Here is a 22,694-nt window from a genome sequence, read left to right as displayed (position 1 = left end):
ATTTACTTGAGAATTTTTGAATATTTAATTTGCTTAAAACTTTTTAGACAACTTTGTTTACAATTTGATCTAAAATACCTGAAAATGTCAAGAAAAAATATTCATAACTTCCCTGACAAATACATAATTAATTTGGGGAAATTTTACAATTCTCGAATGTTCATACACCGTCCTTCCTTAGCTCGGCACTACTGACGGTTTTGTGAGGGCGAGAGTGTCAACACAAAGGTTACAGGCCTACAGTTATTGCTTCCATCTCTGTTTTTAGTATTAATACATACAGGGTGTTTCAGACCACCCGTACCAGGCCTTTTTCTCGGTTGTTTTAGGTCGTACGAAGTCGCGGACCGCGGGGTTGAATAGGGAAACGACCCCAAGGAATCCGAATTTCGTGGTCCCGAAACCCCTCCACCCTCCCTTGGGGGGTAAAGGGGGGTTCACGATGCTAAAAGTCACGGTTCCCGACCGAATTGCGGATGAATCGCATCAGAATTGAAAAGCACGGAAAATTTTACGTGAAATTGACCCCTAAAAATCCATAATTGGCCCATCCAAGGCCCAAAAATGAGCCCCTAAAGAGGGGGATAGTACCCCCCTCTATAATTTCTCTTTGGTCTCAAAATTGACGTAGATTCTCCAGAAAAAGATGGTTTCCCAGGTAATCGACCCCGAGAAATCCAAATTTCATGGTCCCGAAGCTCCTCTAGCCCCCCTTGGGGGGTAAACGGGGGACCCAATTTTAAAAATCGGGGCTCCTTTCCGAATCGTAAATTGATTGCATCCAAATTGAGGAGCAGAACACTTTTACATCTTAAGTGACCCTCAAGAGTTTTAATTGACCCCCCTGAACGACAGAAAGTAACCCATGAGGAGGGGGGCTCCGCCCCTGCCAAAAATTTCTCAAGATTCCTCTTTGGTCGCAAAATTGACGTCGATGCTCCAGAAAAAGACGGTTTTCCAGGTAATCGACCCTGAGGACTCTGAATTTCATGGTCCCTAAGCTCCGCTACCCGCCCTTTTGGGCAGAAACCGCCTTTTTTTGGAGAATCGACGTCAATTCTGCGACCAAAGAGGAATCTTGAGAAATTTTTGGCGGGAGCGGAGCCCCCCTCCTCATGGGTTACTTTCTGCCGTTCACAGGGGTCAATTGAAACTCTTGGGGGTCACTTAAGATGTAAAAGTGTTCTGCTCCTCAATTTGGATGCAATCAATTTGCGATTCGGAAAGGAGCCCCGATTTTTAAAATTGGGTCCCCCGTTTACCCCCCAAGGGGGCTAGAGGAGCTTCGGGACCATGAAATTTGGATTTCTCGGGGTCGATTACCTGGGAAACCATCTTTTTCTGGAGAATCTACGTCAATTTTGAGACCAAAGAGAAATTATGGAGGGGGGTACTGTCTCCCTCTTTAGGGGGTCAATTTTGGGCCTTGGATGGGGTGATTATGGATTTTTAGGGGTCAATTTCACGTAAAATTTTCCGTGCTTTTCAATTCTGATGCGATTCATCCGCAATTCGGTCGGGAACCGTGACTTTTAGCATCGTGAACCCCCCTTTACCCCCCAAGGGAGGGTGGAGGGGTTTCGGGACCACGAAATTCGGATTCCTTGGGGTCGTTTCCCTATTCAACCCCGCGGTCCGCGACTTCGTACGACCTAAAACAACCGAGAAAAAGGCCTGGTACGGGTGGTGTGAAACACCCTGTATATCTCAATAATACACGATGGTCTACAGCTCAGACCTCATCCCACTATCATCCTAGTAGCTACGACTGGAAAAAAAAATAAAAATAAAAAAAAAAAAACCCTTGTTAATTTTAGAAAGACAACTCTTATAAAAACTGTTAAAGTGTACGAAGAAGAAAACCGTTTTGTACTTTTTAATGTAAAATTCTCTATCGGTAAAATTTCTGTTAGAATATTGAGTCTTAAGAAATCTACTGTCCTTCATTCACAAATTGAATGCTCTTAAAATTTTAAAAAATTTGATGAGAAAATAGTAGTTTTTCAAGGATCATTTCACATAAATTGTACTTCCAAAATACTCCTAAAAGCTAGATTGCCTTCTTCGTAATGTCTGACAGTTTTTGATGAATTCGTTTATCAAACGTTGCCACCATGGCTCAGACACATAACTTGTCAGTTTTTCGCTGATATTTCGTTCATTGAATCGATGGTGAAGAGAGTAGATCATTATGCATTTTGTAACGATCTAGCGTTTGTTATCTTTGTTAGGAAATGCCAATTTTTAGGAATTCTTTCTCTCCCTTGTCCCTCTGTCTCATCCCACCTTCTTCTTCTCTCCACCCTCCCCCTTTCTCCCCTGTCCCACCTCCATTCCTCTTCCCGTCTTCAAATAAGATCTATTAATTATTCGAGCACATTTCAAGCTATTTGTTTTTATTTATTTTTGGTTTTAGGTCTATACTTGTACATATTAGTTGTGGAGACATTCACACGAGAGAACATCAAACTTAGAATGTATATCATCATTGGATGGGGTAAGTTCATTAATGGGATAAAAGGTATTAAGTGTGCATTTTTACACTAAAATCGCTTCAGCATGATACGTGTGAGGGTTTAAAAGTTAATGGTAATCTAACGTTTACTCGGAATGATGCAAATTGTACTTTGTCGTGCTAAGGAAAAACGCCGTATAAGCCTTCAGGCGTTGCCATATTCCCTCTGATAAAACCACGAATTTTCTGGTAAACTTATAAATATTTTCCTTCCAATTGTTCTAAGAAAATGTTGTGCGCAAGTTCACCTAAAGTTCCTGAAAATTTCAAGGAAAATATTCGTGATTTCCCTCAAAAATACACATTTTCTCGAAGAAAATTCAGCAACTCTCGAATGTTCGCACGGCGTTCTTCCCTAGCACGGCAGTACTGCTCTACGCTGTGGAATAGATAGTTATAACTCATTCTGCCTTAAGGTCCATTTCGCCTAACTTCATGACACGTTAATTATTTAGGCCCCAACGGCCACGTGTTCATAAACGCTCCTTTTTTTTCGTTTCCCCTCATGATTAAACCCAAGAAGAAATCGCAATTTAAAATGGTGATCTTTCCGTTATATTGAATGGGCGCAAGTGATGGTACGAGTAAGGTAGAAGATTTTGCTAGCAGATTAATACCCCTATTACATGGCAACAGTGCGAGGAAGATTCGGAGAGTCAACCAATGCCGTGTCAATTTTTCGCGCTTCATTTGGCAAGCCAATCAAACATTAGTTTCAATGCAAAATGATTTCTTCGGTCTCAACATCTTTAATATTGATTATAATCAACGTGTTTTCCTTGCCTGGACAGAGCTATAACGACTAAACTCCAGTTGCGCGCAACTATTCGTGCTCTCAAGCCGCGCATATTGCCATCGCGGGTTTTGAAGGCGAACCCGACAGAATGACTGACACAAGGTGAGGCGAGTAATTAACGTGTGTCCCTTCACGTTGTACATTGGATCGAGTCAATAGGAGAGGTTGGACAAAATTTGGAAACTTTGAAAGCTTATAACTCGCTTACACACAAGTTTGAGGTTCTAAAAGTGGCTCCATTGGTTTTCTCGTAAAATTTTCTTCTAGAGGCTCCCCTTAAAATTTCAAATTTGACGAAATAAACATCAAAATGGAGATGTTGCATGTGTGAGGGATTTGCGATTTGATCATTGATTCTCAACTAATAGTTCTTGAGAAACACGATGGTGCCATTGGTTTCCTCTGAAATCATCTTCCAAGCTCAAAAGCAGCTCTCAAGTTGAGGCCAAAATGGAGGGGATATCCCACGCTATCCTGAGAGTCTACTTCTACATCAAAACAAACTCTCCATGCAAAGGTAGGGAGCAAATACATTAGCAGGGTTGCCGTGTCTTCAGTTTTGGAGTCCCCAAATAAAGTGGCAACCCTGCTGGTGTATTTGCTCCCTATCTTTGCATGGAGAGTTTGTTTTGATGTAGAGGTGACTCTCAGGGTAGGGTAGGATATCCTCTCCATTTTGGCCTCAACTTGAGAGCTGCTTTTGACTTGGGAGATGATTTCAGAGAAAACCAGTGGCACCATCGTGTTTCTCGCGAACTTTTACATAAGAATCAATGGTCAAATCGCAAATCCCTCACACATGCAACATCTCCATTTCAAGTTTCGGTCAAGAATTTCATGTCCAACCTCTCTGATTGACTCAATCTACTGTGCGTCGGTTTTCCTAGAGTACCTGTATAGGGAGAGTAGCGACAGATCTGAAACTCCGAAAGTTCATCAGGCCTTCACCGATGCCTCCGCGAATAAAGTTAGGGCCCAAAAGGGCAGCCAACCTATGAATTTCGAATGTCCAGAGCGATTTACAAATACAATTGTTACGAACCGTCGTTTAGAAAGCATGTATTTGGTTTACTTTTTGCATAATTTACTTATTTTTGCGAAAGAACGCTCATTTATGTACATTCTTAGCCATCTTGGTTAGAATTGAAATCTGAAGGCTGGCAGTGAAATTTTATGTGTTAGAAGTTGCTCAGAAGGGTGGCTGCACTTTTGGGCCCTAAGCCCTCCATGAACCGATTTGTCGCTACTCTCCCTATACAGGTACTCTAGGTTTTCCTTTTTTCATTCGCACTCATCATCATTATAGAGGGGAATTAAAAAATTAACTGTTCGTTAATACGCGCGTAATGTATAGCGCTCCGTGCGCGGCTCGGGTAAACCGGTGGTCCATTAATATATTGAAAAAAAAAATTAAAAAGGGCTCATTTCGAGTTCCGCCTCTCTTTCGACATATGTCTCTCAGTTGTCCTTTTTATAATTTCTTTGAGTCAGGGGCCGCTCAAGTATTACGTGACGCACTTTTTCCGATTTTCTTACCCCTCCCCCCCTTGTAACGCACCCGTAACGCTGGCTAAAACCCCCACTCCCCCCAAGTTCTTGATTCTATGTCACCATTTATGCTCTCCTAGAGCGAAGACTCGAAGCGTTGTTTAAAGGACGACTATGACTTCAGCCCCACCGTCTTTGGATCCCTTTTTTCGACAGAGGCCCCATCTTTTTAGATGTGGGGTCATATGTACCCCACGTGAGTTGCCTGGAGGTGAAGGTCAGCAACACAAAATTACTTTGTCGCTTTCGCAGGCAGAGGACAGGGAGTCATTGCTTCATTCGACCGGGGGGCAGACAGACACGCGAGGCCAATCGGGGACAATTATTTGAATCGGCCGGTATCGAAACTGCACATGCCTATTATCCGAGGAGCCCCAGAATGTACGCATTTTTATGGAGCTCAAAGCTCATCAAGAAACGAGCTTATTGGGTTTTTCATGGACCAATTGGATCGGGGTACCCTCAGCATCCGCTGGTTGTTTCTCAAGTGATTGATGAATTCGGTAAACATTTTGATCGCTGCTCAGTCTGCCGCGCGGCCGCGCCAAGCAACGCCGCCGTGCAGCGTTGCCGGATGGACGTTAAAATTCCCTTTTACTATGGATTTATAAGTGCAATCATGCGAAATACGGCAATGCCACATCCATGCTCATTCTGGCTCTAGTTTTTCCTACATTGAGCTCCTCTGATTCACTCCTCGTGCCGCGCGCTTGTTCCCAGCCCTCGATTCGTCGTTCCCGGCACGAAAGAACGTAAATACATTTCGATGCTGCCAAATTTTCCCTCGCAATTTGTATTTTTACTGGGAAAATCTTGGGCATTTCTAACTGAAATTTTCACGGATTTTTCCTCTCATCCTATTGAAGAATCAGAAACATTTTAGAAAAAAAATGACACGCGAATATTTTTGTAATAAATTGAATTGTTTGAGCCGATTTTGCGGCCTTGGAATGTGTACGGATAACAACGAATCGTAGCTTCTTCTACCTCTAACCATGCTGTCAAATCTTGCTGAGGGCCTGTTTCAGTCCTTTGGTTGGCTTTTGGCAGATTTACAGGGTGCGTAATTCTTCTGAAACTCAACGTCGTAGTAGTAGTAGTAGTAGTAGTAGTAGTAGTAGTAGTAGTAGTAGTAGTAGTAGTAGTGGTAGTAGTAGTAATAGTAGTAGTAGTAGTAGTAGTAGTAGTAGTGGTGGTGGTGGTGTGGTGGTGGTGGTGGTGGTGGTGGTGGTAGTAGTTGTAATCGTAATACGATATTAACAATTTAAACTGCGGGTAACGAGGCTTTTTTCACACAAATATAATACCAAAACGTTTCGGCTAAAAACTCAGCCTCCCTCAGTTGCTGGACATAAGACAGTAAAAAATTAAAAATCTAAAACCTCAGCAGTTGGCTGTACCGATCAAAACGAGAAGAATGTTGTTATGAAAAAAAATTGTGATTACGCGGTCAACGCAAAACACCGCGTTGCCCGCTGTTTAAATTGTTTATTATTCCGTTGTTTAAACAGATTTATATCTCCTCTTTTTGTTGATGTGACTTTTCATTCAATTATAACACTTATTACACTTATGTTTCTTTTTATGATAATTACATTTGTTATTGTTAGCAAAATAATAACTACAGGTATTAATATGATTATAATTTTTAATGTCATGGGAGCATCCAACATGTCTCAAGTATTCGTAATGGTAGTGATGGGAAAGTAAAAAAAACATATTTGTTCTATTAGGGAATCTATTGGCAGAGGATAGTTGAATGGACAAACGCCTTTATCGCCTTTAAAAGGACCGTTTCCAAAGTTTTGATTGAGCAAGGATCTGTGAAAATTACTCACGATCGGTTTCTATCTTGAGACAAAATTAATTTTGAATTCAAGAGCATAACATTGCAACCCCTAAGATAGCAGTCATCCCCGACAGTCCTGGGATCTCACGCGCTCTCACCCCAGCTCCGCTTTTTCTTCTCACTTCACAAACAATCCGGGAACAAATTTGTCCCCGGTATTTTCCCTCTGTAAATAGTCTCTTATTTGTTCATTTTACGCGTCTAATTTTATCTAATTCTTTTCTCACTTTGCATCTCTTTCCTTTTGGGGATGTTTCGGCCACTTGAACGTCCCTCGAATCTCCCCCGTTTTTCGTCCGAGGCTAGGCAGATTTAAAGAGAACGAAGCGAGACAAAAACAGATTTTACGGATTGCACTATAACCTCCGTGCAATTGTTTTTTCACCTCCTTGCCTTTAAAAGAGGGAACTCGCATTGCCATAACTCGAATTACCCGAGTAGCATTTTTAAACGGAAAAATCGCGATATGTTGCGATTTTATCGTCGATAAAATCGCTAAGATCATCAACATCTCAGCGATTATCCTCGATTTTATCGCGATGAAACCGGGATATTGTCGAAATGAAAATCGCGGTAAATGGCGATTTAATCCCGACTTTATCAACGAAAATTGATCGCGATTTTATCAAACCAAAAAGTGCGGTGTATAGCGATTTAATTGCCATATATCGCAATTTTTAATTCGACAATATCGCGATGAATTGCCACAGATATAATTTTACCAACCAATGAAATCGCTATTGCTATTTGAGTGGGCCTGTTCCATGCAACATATGGATGAAGGGAACATGTATTCGCTTTGAAGTTAGACCTCTATCCCCCTTTAGTTGGCCGCAAATGGCCGTACTTCTGCCAAATGGAACTATGTGCATTACGACATGAGCCCTGAGACCCATGAGAATATATGCATAACAGGGCTCACGTCATGATAGACTTAGTTCCGTTTGGCAGAAGTACGTCCATTTGCGGCCAACGTTGGCACCATCTTCGCGTTGGTTCTGTTCAGCTTTTAAGGTCAGAATCAAGCGACGACGCGACGTATTTATCAAAACAATGATACAACTATTCGTGTTTCCCTGTAAGGCGTTTGGCATAGCTTCTCTACTGAAGGCAATTTTTCCCGATCGGCATCACGTTCCTACCCAGTTGAAAGTGAAATTCACCAAAGGGATTCAGTTTGAGTTGGTTCCCTTATTTCCTTGAATATAGTTGCAATCCTGAAAGAAGAAAAAACAGAAACCAGTGGCGAGGGGTGATAATCGATTATCAATATCTCTCCATTTGGAGCTACAGTAAAAAATCGATTATTCTAGTGCTCCTCGCGAACGCCCTATGTTCGATCTTTTTTTTAGGTTTAAATAACAGATTAATCGGTACATCGCAAGTCGAATCCCCTCTATCATTTGAATCACTTGTACGATTCATAAAAACATAGGGAGGAATAAGCCACATCGAATACTTTTGAGTTATTGATTCGATCATTTTTTTTTTTTGAATAAGTCCCATAAAAACGTGTTTCAATTGATAAGAAGTTAAACTTTGGTTGTTTGAAGCTGTTTTTAAGGAATCAAACGCTAAATCTTTCGACTGGATTTTCTTAAAACGGCTAATAGCGCGTTGGTTAAAAGGCGCAAAATTTTGAAGAAAAAAATTGTGTCTTCCCTCTCCTACAGCTCGTTATAAATAATCAATTGTAATGATTGTTCGTTCACAATCTTTACATCATAAACGCAAAAAAGCAAAAGCGAGCTGATGATAACATTGATCTTCAGTCACATTGTTTTATCGCTTTTTCAACTTTATGGGCTCGTTTACTTCGAGGGCTAAAAATTTTAGAACCGTGTTCGTTCGAAGGTTCCTATTCATATTTCCTTTTCCCTTCCTAACGAAAGCAGACGTGCGAATGAAACGTTATCAAATAATATTTTTCGCCACATCTTGGACAAGTGCCGGCAGATTTTAGAGTGATCATATTGGTTTACCTGCATAAAATAGTCAGTGAAAAACTTAATATGTCGAAAATTTCGGTGTGAATGTTTATTACCTCAACGTTGGTGATGAGAAAATGTGTTCGTGCGCTCTCGCGAGAGTTATTTCAGCGGTAGTATGTCATCAAGCAAGTCGAGGCAATACTGGTGAAGGCGCTCTGAGCAACTATTCCGCCACAGAAGTGTTGCATAGTATCAAACGGGAATGAAGGCGCTTTAACGTATGCAAATTGACTGGTACCGTTTACCACTGTTCAGAGTCCTACCGTTCAATCAACTTTTGTGAAACTCGGTACTAGGCGGTATTTTTGTACGGGAAACTTGAATTTTAACTCAATTTTTTTAAATTTCAAAAATCCAAGATGATGGATGTGGTCTACATATAATGCCATTCCGGCTCCTGTTTGATCGGTTTGTGTAAAAACTGTGCGCCAGAATTCTTCTGCTCCAATATCAATATTTCGATATATATGTATAATATTTTCGGTAAAATGCTGTTTGAACATTCGAATGTTGCCATATTTCCCTTGAAAACAGATTTATTCAGGAATAAAGTAATGCATATTTTTCCATGACATTTTCAGATATTTTTGATTAAATTATAAGTAAAATTTTTGAAAAAAATCAGGAGAAAAATATTCGCAACTTTCCAGATAATTTCATTTTTTATCCAAGGAAATTGGGCAACGCTCGAAGCTCCATACGGCGTTTTTCCCTCGCACGACAGCACGACGATCGCACGATCACCCCTGTTTTTTGCCTTCCTCATCGGTGGCAAAAGTTCAAAGTCCGCTCTGCTCACAACAAGCTTGCCGCCCTCTCCTCAAAAATCCAGGGAATTCTCTTCGTCTACTCGGGATAACGTTTTCATTTGATTAAGTCGAAACCACACCGTCGTTCATAGCAGCCAGATGAGCTGAAAATGAGCAATATCCTCCGCATAAATGAATATGAAATATGCACACGTTATAACAGAATCTGGCAATCTTGCCGTCGATCCTTCAGCTTTCAATAGACCTCATTCGTTACTCGCTGTCCTTCCGAGAAGCGTGTGTCCGTCGAAGGCGAACTTTTCTCTCGCGAAGAATTCCTGTCGTGCAAAAAAAAAAAAAAAAAGACGGATGAACTTCCCGCGAAAAGGCGACTCGAAAAAAAGGCGCAGCGCGGGGTGGGGTTTTTCCCTGCATACTAATTCCCGGGAAAGCAATTAAGTAAGCGGAGAAGGCATCTCGATTTTTCGATTCGATTTTTGAGCATCGATAGGTCCGAGGGATGGCTGGCGACTTCGGGAACGGGTGATATCGAGGGATCAACGGACCCTCGGCTCCCGTTTCTCCCGATTCGATTGGTATTCAAAGCCGACCCCGAGAGATAAAAGAGGCACATCTCGATATCCGACCGTCGTTCTATTCTGCCGTGCTAAGGAAAAAAGGCCGTACGAGCATTCAGACGTTGCCATATTTCCTTCGATTAACATCTAATTTACAAGGAAACTCGAGAATATTTTGCTTCAATTTTTATCATACAATTTTGTTCGCAATTTTATCTAAAATGTCTGAAACTTTGAAGAAAAAATACGCATATTTGTCTTCGAAAATAAACGTTTTATCCGGGGCAATTTGGCAACTCTCGAATGCTCATACGGCGTTCTCCCTTAGCGCGGCAGTATTAAGCTATTGAGTGCATGCAGATGGATAATATACTCTTACTAAATCACTTTGCCGTCTGTCTCGTCGTCACAAGGTGGGAACGAAAGGGCGCAAAAATCGACAGAAGCTAATTTTTCCGCGGCGAATTGCTAGGATTCTAACTGCGGGCTAGTTGTTGAAATTGACGGACAAAGCTATAGACAAAGCTATAGACAAAGCTATAGACAAAGAAAATAGAGCGAGGGCGAAGGAATAATACCACCTAACGGACGATTTTGAGGAAAATCGGTCAGCGAATTTTCCGCATTTTACAGTATAATATAAGCAAGCTGATGATTTTAGTTTTTCTCCAATTTTGTAGCTAGGGGAGCGCTGCAATGACGCTGTGATGTATGAGAAACTGCAAAACTAACTTGCTTATAAATAGCATAAACAACATAAATCTATAAAAATAAGAATTAATAATAAATACAAGAAAAATTCTTGAAAAAATAAGACATAAAATGAAAAGTAAAATTAAAATCACTGGATTAAACATTATAAAAACAACTAAAAAAGTCAATAACTTCAATCAGTAAATACTTTAAGATAAAATACTAATCTTGGAAATTAGAAATAATTACATTTTTACTGATATTTTAAACCTAATGTAGATTTCATTGAATTACAAAATCAATATTTTTAATAAACTATTAAAATTATGAAAATAGAAGAAATAATTACACCCATTATATTAATAGTAATAATTTATTTAGTTTCAAAAATAAATGTTATTAATAGATTAATTATTATTGAATACATCTCTATTATAGTAATTATCACAATAGTAATTTTGTAAAAAATAGCAAAAGTATCAAAATAGCGAAGCTTTCTCTTTATCTGGCAAAATTTTCAGTTTGCAGATAAGCGATAATATTCCTTCGCCATCGATAGGGAGTATGGAGCGATCTTATTGGATGGAACGCGTGGTTCTTGTAGACTAAGAGGGAGAATGATGCACAAACTGTAGTGAAGTCTCTCCTCGGTTGCCATCGGTTAGTCTACCCTCTTTGTCCGTTGCAACCACTCGCTTCGACCAATAGGATCACTTCATTTTCTCTTTGCCCTCTTTGTCTATCATTTTGTCTATCAATTTCAATAATCTGCCCACAAATGGACGACGAGGGAAGGTGACTTTATCTCTACGTTGCATTTTTACCTCAAATAAGCCAATTTTTTCGAGGATACGACTTCGCAAATTCTGTTTGAAATTTTTCTATAATTTTTGTGTGTGATCAGAAGAAAAATTGAGGGGATTCTCCGATAGGAATCAACTAGATCAATGATGAAAGTACAAGTTCTGAATATGAATCTTGCAAATTTGAAATAGCAGCGTTCTCTCGTCTGAAGTAATGGGATCATGAACTGAATGCATATCGATGGCTCAAGTTAGAAAATGCGTACCTCTTTCGCAGCATTAAAATCAAATCTTTTGACTTTTGCCATCGACATAAAGTACATAATATAACTTCAAAAGACAATTGCTAAGAACTTCGCTGGACTGGGGGAAAACTTCGGTTTTACGGACCGAATAGTTTAGTAGGCGTTTTCTGTTCGAAGAACGGAGCTTTCAGTCATGCAAACCGACCACATCAATCGATAGAACGGCGATATAGTTCTACGAATCGACAAAATTTACCTCATGTGGAACATATGTTTCATATCGACCGAAAAATTCTCGGTTCGATGAACTAAGCCCTCGGTTCACCGGACTGTAATCCAATTCTGCCAACTAAGGCGGTCGGTTCGCCCGACTGATGGCTCAATTGTTCTCTGCGGTGGCGATTTTGCTAGTTGGCAACACTGTTGTTCCTCCATTTAAATCCATTAAAAATATCGATTTTTGGTGAAGCAAGCTGCCTCCAAGAATCGATTGTTTTACATAAATTTAAATGGAGGAAAAACGATGTTGCCAACTTTCAATTGCACTGCATTTTGCAATTTGGACCTATAAATTCTGGCACATCGGAAAAAAACACTTATGTGCATGGGTAAACTAATGGCACATACGTTGTTTTTAAACCGGGCCGGAATTTATAGGTCCAAATTGCAAAATGCAGTCCAATTATCGTCACTGATTCTCTGACCCTGAATCGTCCGTTAGGGATGCAAAGTCGCAATCAATTTGACCAAAAATCGATTTTTTGTCTACCACATTAATCGATGTAATCGAATCGACTTTTATCTCCGATTAATCGCCCGAGTAGTTTTTAATTATAAATCGATGCAAATTTGAAATTTTATGGCTATTTTCGTGAGTTATATTTTTTGTATATATATTACAGAAAAAACGGCGGAACGAACTTTTATGTTTGTATGTTTTATTTTAATACTTTTGAGTCTCGGTCTCGCAATAACAGCGTAGCGACGGCTCGTTTTCATTTTTATTTTTAATTTATTTTCTGGTTGAAAATGAAATTGTAACTATTTTGAAACGTTCCGGGTTTTGTTTACCCTTTGTTCTTTATTTGCAGCCTTTCCCCCAAATTAAGTTGTTCTTTTATTTTAATACATTAAGTTCCTATCTGTGATTATCGATTTTCTTAGGATATTTTGATTATCCTCACACAGACTTCCGTATACTTTTTTTTTCAAATTTACCAGTACCCAGTTAAAGCATTCCCCCCCCCCCCCCCTAGTTTTCATTAAGATTGGTCACCATCTATGCCTGTCAATGCATTATGTTTCCTTTGAAAAATGTAACCTGTGTTTAGACTATTCAAAATTTTTCCAGGATGCAATTCTCTGATTTTTTTAATACAATCATTATTTGTGTTAATTTCCTTTTTTTCCCCAATTCAAAACTTGATTCATTTAAATATTTAAATTTACAGCTCCAGATCATAAAGCAGAAACAGGTGGAAAAATCGAAATTTGAGAATCAATATTTTAAAAAAAATCGATTTTCACACCCAAAACAATTCGGTTGCAATCTAATTTTTCTTCTTCTTCTTTCAATCAAAATCGATTCTCACCTTAAAATCGCATACCTGGTGGCCACTAAACGATTTTGTTCGCATGACCCGGGTATCTTTTCCTCCCCTCCAATCGCACCACTGTGCGCCGCGGGGGACACCGATGAAGCGCCGGCCTACCCCTACTTTTTTTTCAATAAACCCCTAATCAAGGCGAGTCACCTCCCTGGCCGCGCCTCCTCCCCCCTCCCCCGGTGCCGCAGAGGTCACGACTCAGCCTCTCCTCATCCTTTCCAATCTCGGAAGACTCGGGCCTAATACCGGGATCTGCCCTCGCTCGAAGCCCGGCATAGTTGCCAGACCAGTAGCGAGGCGTATGATCGAGTATCGATATATCTCCATTTGAAGCTGTGTTAAAGAATCGATCATCAAGGTTTTCGTTGCGGACGCCCTGTTTATCGATCCTTTGCCATCGTTGTAAATGGCAGATCAATCGATGTATCGCAATGCACGCCGCACCACTGTGTCAGACAGTGCGGAAAATCAGCATTTTCTCCCACTAAAACCCATGGAAAGTATGCGCATTTTATCGTGCAGTCTGGCAACCGTGCGCCGCCGAAAGACTTACGCCAAGCTCCTTAACTCCCTCCCATCCACGATGATAATAGCGGAAGTCTCAGCCGGTACCGAGGGCACTCAATTGCATTATCCATGCATTGTCAAATGCAATTACGGTGCATTAATAGGGGACTGGCTTGATCACTCGATCAGCCCTGATGCGTTGCGGATAAGCATTTTTAGCGAACCGCTGATTGAAATGTGACGTCATTATTCAATTGGTACGTTGCAAAGTTTTTCTTTGGCCAGTAAAAGAGTTACCTCCCGAAGAAAATGGCTCCAAAACTCGATATGTGCATCGGTCACGTCTGAAATATTTATTTGTATAATTATTTAATTCCGTATGCTTTGCAGGGATCCCTGTCCTGATTGTAGCCGCCTGGGCTGTGGCGAAATCCCTCGCCCCAACAGATCTGCAGGTAACTAAAAATCTTATCGTGTTCCAATTTCAACACATAGACGTTATCGCATGCCCACGTATAAAATAACCGTCAAGCCTAACTGGCACACACCGCTTCTAATTCATAAATATTTTCGAATGATGTTCATGTGGATCGTACCCAGTTTCAGGCGGAATCGTACTGCATTCTTTAAATCGAAAATCTTGTATTATTTTTACTTTTTAGCCAAAATAACGACAAAAGCTCTTGCATGCGAGTCATAAGATTAATTTGCAACCAAAAATTTCAAAATTTGAAGACTTAAAAACGTGGTTTGGCTACGAAAAAAAGCCTCTCGCGTGTTCGTACAAAATTCCACCTTGAAAACCTTAAATAAGTTAAAAAATACTGTCTCCAACTTTCATCTTTTTATGGTGAATTAGAAATAAAACTTTTGGTTTCTTTAAAAATGTGTGAATAGTATTATTCACTTCAATTTCGAGTCAAATATACAAGGCTGAGGCTAAATGTGACTACATTTCAAAATCGGGAGCAACTATTAATTAATGGCCCTATAATTTGCACATATCATATCATCATATCATCATATCATACTCTTTTATTTAAAATCATAAGAGTAACGCGAAACGCAGAACTCCGGATGGGAGAAGCGCTTCGTGGGGTTAGACCGCGCAGTGGTCAGGAGGCTCAGCCCTTAGTCTATTTGATATACTTTTAAGATGATTTTTGGTTTGATGATTGATTTAAAGGCTTTCCTTGCGATTTTTCAAAAAGTAACCATTTTTCATAAAATTCATCGCGCCGAAGCTGCGGATCTATTTTAACCCGCAGACCTATTGAATTTATATCTTTAAAAAATACTTAATAGAATTAAATTTGCAGGGTGCGCTTCGAGTAATTGCCAGATTTTTGAGAGCGCGCCTCTCATGAAAATAAGGGGGTACCGGTATACTCAAAAGCTCTGATTTACGACAACTCGAAGTCCAGGGCGACGGAACAGGGGCTTTTGAGCGCTCTCGTCGCCATCGGTGAGGCTTGCAAAGGTAACCGAAGGCAAAACAACACCAGAGGGAAGGAATTTTTCCGGAAGTACTTGACCGCATTCGAAACAGGAATGTTGCGGTGGGGTGATCTATCATCAGGAAATATTTCTTTCGCCGCGGTTAAGAGGGCCCGATTAAATCAAGGCGAACTGAGAGTGAAAAGGAGGTAGAATTAATCTGCCGTGCTAAGGAAGAACGTCGTGCGGGCATTCGGGAGTTGCCAAATTTCCATCGGTCAAATGTTTATTTTCGAGGAAATTTATGGATATTTTTCTTTGAAATTTTCAGGAACTTTAGGTAAAACTACGAAAAAAATTACGAGAAAAATTGGACGGAAAAAGTTCATAGGCTTACCAGCAAAATTTGCGTTTTATCGGAAGAAATTTGGCAACGCCTGAAGGCTCATACGGCGTTTTTCCTTAGCACGGTCGTAATGTGTGTTTCCGCTGCAAGATCTCGACCCCTTGAAAGTTTCACGCCACGACAGCGATGTGTTGAGAATTCTCGGCACCGTTTTAGGATGTTAAACGTAAAACCCTGGTCTGGTGGACTCGAGTTTCAAGGCTCCTGATATTATGTCAGATGAGAGTTCATCTAAATGGGAAGAAATAGGAGCAGCGGAAGAAAAATATGCAAAGAAAGGTAGTGGAAAGAGGGAGAAGGAGAAGAGGAATATGAAGGAAAAAGAGGAGAAAAAGAACAGTAAGGATGAGTGCCGGTTTTTGTGATACAACTATTTTAACGTCTGAGTAGCTCAAATTGCATAGTCACAGGGCTGAAGGAGCTATGTTACCTTTACTCGAGTCCCACTTTCTGTCAGGAGCGATGTGTATCGCAGAAATACATTCTTCTGGACAAATTGGAGGGAGCATGAGGCAATTCATCGGAAAAATCGAACTGTATTTTTCTCATAGAAAGAAGATTGAAAGAAAGTAGGGAAGTTTAACTGTTACCAGGCAATGGAGCTCTTGCATGTGTGCTGGAAAATTTGCGATTTATGTGCTGCTTCTTGCTTACAATTTTGCGAGAAATACAATGCTGCTGGTTTTCTCTTAAACGAGCTCCGAAACTCAAAAAAAGCTCTCAATATGGTGTTGGATATTCCCTTCATTACGGTCTGAACTTCGAGCTTTTTTTGAGTTTTGGAGTTTGTTTCAGAGAAAACTAGTTGCGCCATCGTGTTTTCCACACAGAGAGAAAATTTCAACACAAAAAGTTGGTTAATACTGGAGGTAAAACACAAAGTAACCCTAGCTTGCGGTACAGTATAAATTTCAAGAGAAAATGCCAGCTAGTTTTCTTGAAGTTTAACAAAAAAACGAGTCGTGAATACCAACGTTGAATCGGAGGAATGCATTTTCCCGGTCGTTGCATTAATTTTTGCGCTATTTTCACCACAAACTGTACCAAACTCAACACAAAATTTGTGTTGATTTGTGTTTAACATTATATATTAACCAAAAAGAACCAAACATATTTTTATTAGTGCACGAAATTTTACATGAGAATCAGTACGTAAATTGCACACATGCGAGAGCTCCATTGAATTTCAGTTCAGCACAGGGAAAATTTTACCAGATTTTGCCGAGGGCAGGGATTTGTGTCAAACAAACTGAAAAATAAAAGTAAAAATAATATAAAGAATTTTATATATTTAAATTGTATATTTTATTTTTATTTTTATAATTGCTGCTCCTCCAAGCACGTTTAAACCAAAAAATGTTTTACGAGCAAAGCGTGAAAAATTTAGCTGCTTCAACTGTGAATTGACACTCCCATTTTTTTTAGGTGGAGACTGGTAGTAGTATAATGCGGCATGACTGCAGGTGGATGAGTCCTCATGCGTACGACTGGATCTACCAAGTGCCGGCCGTTCTAGTCTTAGGAATCAATTTTATTTTTCTCATCAGTATTATGTGGGTAAGTAGTGTTATACTCACTCCAGAAAATAAATCGTTTTATGCACCACACATTCTTGCAAAACCATTGAGGACCACGTTGATATATTAATTAAAAAAACACGATTGCGGAATCTTGACGAGCAAATATTTTGGCTAACATTTTATATTATTAGATTTTCATATTTTTTAATATTTATATGATATTTGTACTCGATACTGGATGGTATGACAAACAGGGCTATGCTCTTGCTCTAGTCGTTAGAAGAAGAAGAAGAAGAAGGAAGAAGAAGAAGGAAGAAGAAGAGGACGTGAGAAGAAGGAAGAAGAAGGAAGAAGAAGAGGAGGAGGAGGAGGAGGAAGAAGAAGAAGAAGAAGAGGAGGAGGAAGAAGAAGAAGAAAAAGAAGAGGAAGAAGAAGAAGAAGAAGAAGAAGATTTTATACGGACGTATTCATGATAAGAGGAACTATCTTTCACGCAATGCCTATGCACATAGTTCCTTTCAGCATAAATACGTCCATATATGCTTCACAAGCAAAAATTGATTTCTCCTTGTCAGGACTGCAGTTTTTGCTCCTTGAGGCTCATGTGGAAATTAAGATACGCCCTTATATCGGAGGAGCGACGCTTTATGCAGTAATTTCACGATATTCCTGCGCCCTGTTGCACGGAAAAATAAGATCAGTCGGAGCAAGACAAAGCAAATTGTTCGCACTGAGAGCAGCATCTTTAGCACCAGATTCTAGTTGAGTGGCTCAGAAGAGCGAAGAAACTTCGGCCTTGTCTAAATACCTCCTGGGAAATAAACTTCCCAATTTACCTGGCTGGTAAATAAATCAATTTCGCCCGTAGCCAAAATTCAGTGAAGTTGATGGAAGCGCGTCGAATGTTGCACGCCGGTTTTATCTTGCAAAGGAAAAACGCTGTATGAGCATACGAATTTTGCCAAATTCCTCCCCACCAAATTTCTATTTTCCACGGAAATTATGATTATCCGGTCAGGTTCCTGTAGCGGGTGGGCGTTGCAGAGCGCCCTAGCGGCGCGCTGTGACTTATACGTACACATTATGAATATTATTCCTTAAATTTTCTAAATATCCTGATTGTTCCACACTTAAAACTCTTCGGAAAATTCAAAAGAAAATATCAGCAAGTTTTCTAGAAAAATTTTACTTTATCAGAATAAAGTTGGCAATGTTCGAAATCTCATACGGCGGTTTTCTCAAACGTTCGATTATTTTTTCGCGGTGAACTGCCATGTTCAGGTAACATGAGAAACCGGAGACATGTATGATAATTCAAATGTTGCCGAATCCCAAAGTAGGGAATTTTAATTTTTGAGGAAAGTTATGAATATGTATCCTTGAAATTTTCAAATAAAGATCAAACTACGAACGAAAATCTTTAAAATATCGGAAGAAAAATATTTACAAATTATTCCGGAAAATGATTTGTCAAGGGAGATTTGTCAACGTCTGGAGGTTCATACGGTGTTTTCCATCATCACAGTAGTAAGCTTCGTCATGATTCCCTGGTGAATGTTGTGCTCTAGAGTGTTGATCACGCAACAGCGACCCTTGCTCGATTTCCGTTGTTTGAATTTTTGATTGAACACGAGGTTCGACTTGGTTAGTGATATTGTACTTTCTGACAAATGTGTTTTGTGGAAAAATCTATAATTTTCCTAAAAATCCCCCCTACGAATTATCACTAATTATAAGCATGGGGGCTCAAGGTCTGAATATTGGATTTGGTGCTTGAATAATGAAAATGTGTCTCGTTCATGCCTCATGATTGGTCATAAAGCATATAACACTTCATTTTGAACTGAAGAATCGATCCCTGAAGTGTCCGCAACTGGGTGGTTGAATCGGCTTCAGATCACCTTCACGGAAAATATTAAATTGCTGATTTAACTATTCAATTGCTAAAAAAAAAAGTGTCTGCAATGTTCCAATGAAGATTTTACCACAAAAAACTGCTACTTTAACCACTATTGTAACCTAATTTAACCCCAGGTAGGGAATAATGGTGAAAGTAGCATTTTTTGTTGTAAAATCTACGTCGAAACGTTGCAAACACTTTTTTTAAGCAATTGAATTGTTAAATCAGCAATTTGACCAGTCATGAGGCATGAACGAGACACATTCTCATTATTCAAGCACCAAATCTAATATTTGGACCTTAATTTAATAATAAAACCAGAAATTTAATTGTTTCCGTGTTGATCGATAAATCCCTATCTCAGAGATACTAATAATCGATTAATATCATTTAACAATCGATACTCGATAGTCAATACTCTGTAAATCCGTTTATCGTTCTCTGGCGTCGTCTTAACTCGGTCCGGATTTATTCTGTTTGTCGTGGGCGATCATATTTATTTTTTAAACCCATCTGCGAAAGGAGAATATTCCCGCTTGCATTTTCCATTTATTCCGACGTAATTCTATTGGTTTCCGCGACGGGTGCGGTTCCCGACGTGAACTCGTAAAAAGCGTGTCAAAAGACGTAATTTGAAATGCAGTGCTTTCGAGGAAAATACGAGCCCGCAAAACGAGGAGAACTAGTCGAAGAATAACTTGACTCACTCTTGCGTCCTATCGACAAGTCTTGGCACTGTTGGCGAACCGTCCCTAGTATCAGTAGGTAACGCAAACAAAACAAAACAAAAATTGAAACATAGTAAAAATAGATCGTTTTCGATAGTGGTTCGATGTATAGTTTGGTTCAAAATAATAGAACATAACCTCAGACAAAACTTTCAGGATTTCAGTCGGAAAAGCTGAAAATGAGAAAATTCCTAACTATTTCACCTTGCGATGCCATTTAGTACTCTTTAAGAATCAAAAGCCTATCAGAAAAACCCCGTTTCCTCAGATTAACCGAATTTGTGTGTTGAAATTTCTCTCCGTATAAGTTGCGCGTTACTCTGTGTAGGTTCATACAAGCATAAGAGCTTTCCCGTGTTTTCTTCTTTTTTTTCCTTTTTTTCTCTTTCCTTTCTTTTCTTTTTTTCTTTTACTTTTTTTCTTTTCTCTTTTCTCTTTTTTTATTTTTTTTCCTTTTCTTTTTTATTTTCTTTTTTCTTTTTTTTTCCTTTTCTTTTTTTTCTTATTTTCTTCTTTTTTTTTTCTTTTCTTCGTTTTCTTTTCTTTTTTTCTTTTCTTCGTTTTCTTTTCTTTTTTTCCTTTTCTTCGTTTTTTTCTTTTCCTTCTTTTCTTTTCTTTTTTTTCTATTTTTAATTTAAGAAACGCCCTAAAATTTGGCAACGTTTCCCGCGGTCAGTCGCCTCGCCTCGCGCGTTATGGCGGAGCGCGGCTGTCATCGCGTCTGGCCGTGCATCTCGCGTCGCGCTGATTTTTTTCAATTTTCTAAAAAAGTAATCTCTCACGCTGCCAGCGATACGCGATACCGCCAAAACAATCCTTTCACGTGATTAGCTGTCGAGTCTCGAGTGTCGACTCTCGGAGCCGCCGCCAGCACTCGCTTCAACCCCGAAACGAAGTCTCTCGCTCTCTTGCGCCTGAACATACAGTCCCTGTCAACCCGCAAAGCACCCTCCGAGCGCGCCAAATCGCGCGGAATCCGCCCCTCACAATCTTTTGCTGGAGCAGGAAAGAGTGTTTCGCAAGGCAGATGGCTTGAAAATTACGGCGATCTATTCGAGGAAATTTGAGATTCACCTCTCAATGGGTCAGTTGCGCTGGTCTCAGAATCCTTTTTTAATGCTTGATTTTTGAAGATCAGCAGACATTAATAAGATCTGTCCAAACAAAAACTTTCTACGTCTGATATGGATCGTTTTCGATGGTGGTTCAATGTATCGTTTGGTTCAAAACAATAGAACATAACCTCAAACAAAACTTTCAGGATTTCAGTCGGAAAAGCTGAAAATGAGAAAATTCCTAACTATTTCACCTTGCGATGCCATTTAGTACTCATAAGAATCAAAAGTCTATCAGAAAAACCCCGTTTCCTCAGATTACTCGATTGACTTTGGAGGCTATTTTTACATGTTGAACCAATCGATATCGATACAATCTCACCTATTTGATGTATCGAAAACGATCAATTCATCGAGATATCGCGCTTTGAAAAAATCGGTTCCAATCGGTTCATGACGTCATCCACGGGGGTATAGTGACACCCTTGGCCCATGGTTTCTTCCATCTTGCTTTCATCCGAGTTTCACGTTGAGTAACCAGTGCAAATGTGTGTCTCCTTGACTGATGACAGTAAGGAGGAAAAATCAAGGGTGTCACTGCCGCGGTAGATGACGTCGTGCGTCGTGCGAGCGTGACGGTCGTGACCGCCCAAGTGAACAGAATCATTTCTTGCCAACTGATGTCGTCGCAATTCACCAAAAACTTCAATCTGGTAAAAATAAATACTTCGTCCCACTTCAGGGCATCCCTGGGCATCACCTTACGCCGACCGGATTCCGGTTGAGCCACTTACACGCTTTTTGGTAGGAGCATTTATCTCTAGAGTCTAGCTGTGACGGTCGTGAGTTAACTTTTCCGAACGCTCTTATCCGCTTGTGAACGAATTATGCTACGGATTATTTATCTTCTATTTATTTTGTTTTACAATGGAGAGACGTTTTTAAATACTTAATCATGTGTAAGTTCTCGAATAACGTTTGACTCTTCAAGTTGTGACAGTGCAAGCCAGGAACCATAACTGCCGTGCTAAGGAAGATCGCCGTGCGAACATTCGAGAGTTGCCACATTTCCTTCTATAAAAGTTTCATTCTTTAGGAAAGTCATGGATATTTTCTCTTGAAATTTTCAGAACTTTTCGGTGGAATTGCGAGCAAAATTATCTGAAAAATTGGAAGAAAAATATTCATGAGTTTACCAGGAAATTCACGTTTTATCAAATGAAATTTGGCAACGCTTGAGGGTTCATGCGGCGTTCTTCCTTAGTAGGGTAGATATGGTGTCGGGATGCGTGACGGTCGAGAGTTTGAGACCATTCAAACAGTAAAATATTATAAAAAAAAAAAAAAAAAAAAAAAAAAAAAAAAAAAACATGAATAATACGCAATTTTTTAACTTACGTTTTTAGAAAACGGGTTTCCTCATATTTAGGCCAAAAATAGGAGTAGAACATATTTATATGCTAATAAAAGACCAGGGACAAGAATTTCCCCTATTTCAAATTTTCGTCAGGGTGATTTTTGGATGAAGTGTGGCAAGTGCTGACTCTCGCTCTTTCGTCGCGAGAAATTGGCTGACAGCAGTTTTATTCATTCAGAGAGGGCATAAGTCAGAAAGAGAACTCGATGTTGCTGGATTTTGCGGTTTTTCCTGAGTATTTTTGACTTATATACTTCGGAATTTTTTCGTTCTGCAGGTCAACTACCTAGTTATTAACCTTCAAAATCTCACGAGCGGGCTGATTGTTGAAATTGATAGACAAATCGATA

At 39.7% G+C, this 22,694-nt stretch overlaps 1 protein-coding gene across 3 annotated transcripts in view; it reads left to right on the top strand.

Annotated features, from left to right (window-relative positions):
• Positions 1–22,694, top strand: part of LOC109030914 (diuretic hormone receptor) — a 413,955-nt gene that overhangs the window by 370,737 nt on the left and 20,524 nt on the right. For all 3 annotated transcript variants that reach the window (XM_072300810.1, XM_019042141.2, XM_072300812.1), the window contains 3 exons: positions 2,417–2,497; positions 14,272–14,336; positions 17,150–17,281. In XM_072300810.1, the coding sequence (XP_072156911.1) occupies positions 2,417–2,497; positions 14,272–14,336; positions 17,150–17,281 (278 nt within the window). The remainder of the gene's footprint in view (positions 1–2,416; positions 2,498–14,271; positions 14,337–17,149; positions 17,282–22,694) is intronic.

This window comes from Bemisia tabaci, chromosome 5 (genome assembly GCF_918797505.1).
Source record: "Bemisia tabaci chromosome 5, PGI_BMITA_v3".
NCBI lineage: Eukaryota > Metazoa > Arthropoda > Insecta > Hemiptera > Aleyrodidae > Bemisia > Bemisia tabaci.
Note: the sequence above shows the minus strand (reverse complement) of the source record. Positions and strands in the feature narration are given on the sequence as shown.